Raw genomic sequence first — 6,000 nt, 5'->3', positions numbered from 1 at the left:
AATTTGTTTCTTAATTCGTTTTGACTAAAATCGACAAAAACGTGTAATTATGAATATTTTGCTCGAGCCTTAGCAGAATATTCAAAAAGACAAAAGCTCGCAGTGCACCACTGACGAAAACTAATAAAATCTATTCTAAAGTGCATATTTTGTAGAAATATTCTACACAGAGGATGACTTATGAAAGAAGTAGTGGCAGAAAATGTAAAAAAAAAAAAGGAAAAATTCTGAAAGGTTTCAGATTTTAAATTACGTCCAAAGGGAGTTTTTTTTTTTTTTTTTAATGTTTTGTGCGTTGCCTTTGTTTATTAAATATCATGTTCTTTGCACTTAAACCATAAAATTCAGTTCGAGATTGGAGGACTACCTCCCCCCCCCCCACACACACACACACATTTCTTCAGCGCCTCGAGTTCTCCTTCTCGTGCATACGCGATAAGAATCTCATCTTTGCGTGACTGAAAAAGAGAACTTTTGCCTTCTGTTTTTACGAGTCCGTGTACACACTGTATTCATTGTCATTTTTCCCTTCCATTTGAGGAGGGCTGAGATTTATGTTATCCTAACGCTATTTGTATATTTTGATTTATTAAAACAGTTTATTTTCTAAATGGGTGTCTAGCAGTTAATAAGACCCCAAAACAGCAATAACGCAAAATAATTTTAAAATGAGCATATCTTTAGGATTTCTGATGCATAGTTCCGTGCACTGGATATAAAAAAGTTTCTCCCTGCCCCCGTTGAGTGTTGCCACTGCTCGCATTTAAATCGTTGAGTTTGTTATTCAAAAAATTCGCTAAAGTTTTACAAAATATGAAAGCGATAAGAAAACAAATTCCGAATTTCAAATCTTGGCTTTCAGATGCCCATATTCGCAGTAGGATTACATTATTCAAAATTGGATAGCTCTAGGTACCGTTATCACAATGTGAGAAACATACATACATTTAAGCAGATTCTTCATTAGTAAATTTCTTCAAATATATAATACAGGGGGATACTATTTGATGGCAACGATTTGAAAAGTGATACAGCCTTTTAAAATTTTCAACGCAAAACGAAAACAATAGTCGTTTCAGGGTCCCTTTGGACTAAAAATAATGATATTACTAATTACTGCCGTTTATTAATAACGTTATTCATTGGATAAATTTGAAAACTAAAAAAGTGAGAGAGATATAAAGGCTGTTTTAAGAGGCATATTGTGAACTGCGGCTGACAGCGACTGCTGGAACTTGCACATATTGTGAAGGTCATACTAAAAACACCGTGACCGTGAAGATTTGTTTACGATATTTAAAGTGATGAAAGATTGATGTCGAATTTAAAAATTACATTTAGGGGTGGTTGGTATTTTAATTTCATCCCTTGAATAATCCTTAGATGAATTACTTTGGTACTTTTATTGAATATCATCTATTTCGAATCGTATAATACATATATAATTGTGTATGTGGTTCAAATTGAATTTCTGCAAGTTCAGCAAGGACGGAAATGGTGTGTTGTTTCCAATTTTCATTAAGGCTTTAAAGAATTCTCTAAATGTCAATGTGTGCTGAGATTGTTATGGTGATTCTGTCTATATTTGTAAGACAGTCGATCGTTCGTATTTTCCGATCATTATGTTATGATTTTTAAATTGATTTTAGTTTATCGTTAACGCAGTAGCTATTTTGATACTAATGACATGTGATCAATATATACAGCAGCAGTTATTTGAATGATTTAATCTTCAGTTCGTAACTCTGTAATTACTTCTAGCAGAGCTTTTTGTTGAATAATCTTAAAGTGTTCTAAGACCAGAATGAAGTGACCTGAAATATGTCATTCACCGATCTCTGTCTCTTTGAATACTGGATGGCCTTATTGAAGCAGAAGACCACCAGTGAGCCAGCCCGTGCATTCATAATTCGCATGCAGGATATTATTTAATTATTTATTAAGCCAGAAGGCAACTTACTTTTACGGGTATTCCGCAAAAAAGGAAATTAAAAAAACAAGTTGCAAGGCAAATATATTACCGCCGTATGGGTTCCTAGATAGGTTTTTCATTATTTAGGGGAGCTAATTCAGAACGTTTTGTAAAGAAATGAATTTTAGTTTTCAAAGCTATTATGATTTTAAAGTTAATACGAAAAATGAAGAGCTGCAAAACAGGAATAAAAATAAAGAACTTGATTGACAAAAATACTCAAAATGTTAAAAAGTGCACTGTGGTTTGTTATGAAAATGATGATGATGGGTTTAATCCTAGTATCCGGTGCACACAGGATTTGGCGACTTTATGATGAGCAGTAAAAACGGGACATATACAATGAGTAGTTAACAAGTCATTCAAAGAAAATATACAGTTAAACATAGTATATAGTATGCATATACTATGTGTGTATAATATATATATAGACGTTCTTTGGATCATTTTTGGTGTTGGCGATAATTTTCAAAGTCGCGCCAAGGCTGCACCGTATACTAGGATTTTACCTGATGATACACAGATGTATCAATGAAATTGTATTCTTTAAATCTCAAAAGTCTTCTGATTTTATCTCAAGTTTCTTTAAATGTCTGCACAAAATTTCTTTTATATCTTCTTCAACATTTGTAATGACTACTATAAAAATCCTTCACTTTTTCTCCTACTTATGGCAAGACTGGCCGTAGGGATTAAGAAATGAACAGGTCAATCCCAGATGTCTGTTAAGTGTAATATTAAATTAATGCTCTATTGAAGTGCAAAATCTCATTAGAGTTTTAATTCCTAACACAAATTTGATATGCAGTTACCTAAGGTAGTTATCAGATGCTTTCTATATGATATTAATGTAAAAGAAATCAAAGAACTAAATCATTTTTGCTGTAATGTATATAAAGTTTTTGATTTGCTTGAATTAAAAACTGAATGATAACTTTTAACAGAGGCATTTGTTGCATTTAATATTAAATATATTCATGAAATTAAATTATTATAACTTCTTATTATTAAAGATCATAAATCCGAGAGTTATGGAAGTAGTAGACTGAGAGAATTCACATGTCCCCCACCCCCCTTAAGTGTAAGGTGGATAGAATTACTTTCCTCTAAGAAGTCTTCTATGAAGGCTAATGTAAATATCCTTTTAATAAATAAAAAAATAATGCATTTCAGCACCACAACTTCTGGTTATTATAAAACTTAATTCATACCATGATGTACGGAAGGATATTGCACAATAGTTTATCCTCCACAAAAGCTTGATATGCCTAAATAGTGTAACTATTTTAGGGTACCCCTTGGGAAAAATTGGCAATTTTTCTTGTTTTTTTTTTATTCTGTTTACTTGTGATGCCCTCCTAAGTGAAATAGCGTCCAAAACATAAAAAAATTATAATCTTGTAAACTGTACTTTAAATCAAAATAAAACAAGGAAATAACATACAAATGGAAATATGTATTATCTAATCTGTGCATTACAAAAAGGAAATATCGACTTACCTTATTTAGAAATTTCTGAGTCTTCGGTGTGTTGCTCACAGAATTTCTTAACAGCATCCAAAAACTGTCTATAATTATCTGAACTAGAATTTGTATACTGCCATCGCCACATAAATTCATAAAAGTAGAACTGAAAAATATCCTCCATACTGCCGGACTGTTGGTGGCATTTCTTTCGAAAATCTCTTTTTATTACACCCTACATACCTTCCATAGTGTTGATATGAATTCCAGTTTTCAAATCCTTAAATCTCACTGCACAATTCACTGAGAGAGGAATGAAGCCATTTAAATTTTCATTTGCACACCAGTCAATCAATGTTTTCTTTCCCATTCGGTCCAAAGCATGCAGAAACTTCATCTTAATCTTACTACCAGCTAATAATACAAAATAAGCAATGTACTTCCTAACCAACATCCAACGCATAAATAAGGCCCGAGAAATATTATCCCAATAGTCAAAATCACCGCAGTCATGCATTTCAACCAATCCCGTCATAATAGGGTTTCCATAAGATTCAACGTAAAATACTTAGCTTACCATAAATGAAACAACAACTTGGCGATAATCCAAGGGGTACTCTAAATACAGACTACCCTTATTTTAGATTACTGTCATTATCAGAGATACCAATTTCTTAAAAAGAGAAAGCAAAATGTATTTAAACCATGCAAAGAAAAGTCAGTTTAAATGTATATGGTTGCAATAACCCAATCGCAGATTTTACCAAAAAAAAAGAAGAAGAAATTTTATTAACTGTCAATCCAAGTTGCTTAGTCTGCTATATTAAAAAAGTAAAATTAACTGCTGGAAGTAAAGTCAATACAGCCCCACTAGGGTTTCTTTCATGCCGAATTCTGTGTGCTTCAATTATAGCAAAATTAAGTCTTAAATCAGTGATTTTAAAAAGAAATATAAAGCTTTATTTCTTTTTGTATGAAAGAGACACAAGAACTGTCTCCCTTAAATTATTTTTGGTACTTTTCTGTTTCGCCAGTGCAGGTGATAAAGTCGCCAATAATGGCACAACTGATACCAAACAGAATATCCTCGCTGGTAACCTTTTACGTCTCATTTTCAAAACAAATTGCACCCATTTCTTATCATATTGATTGTTTCTTTCAATACTGGCATACAATTACATACAATTTTTAGAAGATAGTTCAATTTTATGCCCTAAGGCCATTCGTGGTAATTAAGTCAATTAGAATGCAACCACACTGCTCACCCGAAGGCGAAAATATAGAAAAGTCAAGGGTTAAATTCATCAGTTCTAATGAGAATGCACTAGCAAAATAAAGCACTGCGGTTTTACATAATTTCTGAATAAGCTATTTGTACAAATTGAAATAATTCTTGCATTTAAACTTTTATTCCAAATTAAGATTTAACTTGAAATTAATGTAGATAATTACTGAGAGGATTAGATTTTTGTAGTGTAGTTTACGTGAGATGAGATCGCTACGGGTTACGTGATAGGAACCGGTGAATCAGGATGTTGAACCACGTTCTTAAATTAATGTCTTTTTACAAATTTATTGTCTTTATTTATTGGCTTTTTTCAAAATTTTAAATGATATTAAAATGTTTATGCCTTCAAAATAAAAAATTCTTAGAACTAACATTTGTTAACATATTTTCTGTATATACTGTATGTTGTCGCCAATGAAGTCTGTTTGGCGAGATTCGCGCCGGCGAAACGGAAAAGTACCTTATTTTTCTTTAAAACTAGTTCAAGGCTAAATTTTGCCATAATTTAATTTTTAATAAATTACTGTGCTTCCTTTGTATTTGCTCTGTAATATGTTTTAATAATGTGTTATGTGTTTCACTGTCTTGTAAACTTTCTTATGTTTCATGTATAAATGGTTTTTAATCTGAATTTTTTAAATATTTTTCAGTGTTATCATCATGGTGGGTTTTGAAAGAGAATCTGCTGTGCAAAAATTTCATAAGTTGGATTATATCATTGCCGGAGCAGTTAGCGGTTTTGTGACACGTACTTTATTTCAGCCTTTAGATGTCATTAAAATAAGATTTCAGGCATGTATGGATTCTCAATTGATTATTTTATCTTTTTGGAAAGATGTGTGCATTTTGATATTTTTGTGATATTTCAAAATTTTCAGAACAAGCATTTTTTTCATCCTTCCATTGAAAAGTTATGAACTTATTGGTTGGAGAGTATCCACAAACAAAATGGGTATTTTTTTATCAAACTGATGTTCAACAGGAAACAGCCATTTACAAAGTGGTGCACATTAAGAATTCTACACAAGAGTAATCAACCAATAAAATTAAAAAAGCAAGAAACATTGGTTGTAAAACACTTAGTTTTTTTTTCACACTGCTGTACTCCCCATATACTTAGCAATCTATTTTTGCTTAAAAAACATGATAAAATTGCTCAAATTTGACATCCATGCAATGTTGGCATTGTGTCCAGATGAAACAGCCATGTGCTATGCCACTTACCTAGGTTGTCAACAAAGTACTTTGGCAACCTTATAAATATTTTGGCAATGTT

The 6,000-nt window shown here is 31.9% G+C and overlaps 1 protein-coding gene across 4 annotated transcripts in view; it reads left to right on the top strand.

Moving 5' to 3' along the window:
- Positions 1-1,037: 1,037 nt before the first annotated feature.
- LOC118196348 (mitochondrial thiamine pyrophosphate carrier-like) overlaps positions 1,038-6,000 on the top strand; it is a 44,301-nt gene continuing 39,338 nt past the window's right edge. For 2 of the 4 annotated variants that reach the window (XM_035367779.2, XM_035367780.2), the window contains exons 1-2: positions 1,353-1,497; positions 5,375-5,516. In XM_035367779.2, coding sequence (XP_035223670.1) covers positions 5,385-5,516 — 132 coding nt within the window. In that variant the 5' untranslated portion in view covers positions 1,353-1,497; positions 5,375-5,384. Of the gene's footprint in view, positions 1,498-5,374; positions 5,517-6,000 lie in introns of all 4 variants that reach the window. The other 2 variants (XM_035367781.2, XM_035367782.2) reach the window with 2 other exon arrangements.

The sequence above is a fragment of the Stegodyphus dumicola genome, chromosome 11 (genome assembly GCF_044657685.1).
Source record: "Stegodyphus dumicola isolate Sdum_Otavi_A_Nest chromosome 11, ASM4465768v1".
NCBI lineage: Eukaryota > Metazoa > Arthropoda > Arachnida > Araneae > Eresidae > Stegodyphus > Stegodyphus dumicola.
This window is presented reverse-complemented; position numbering and strand designations above follow the sequence as displayed.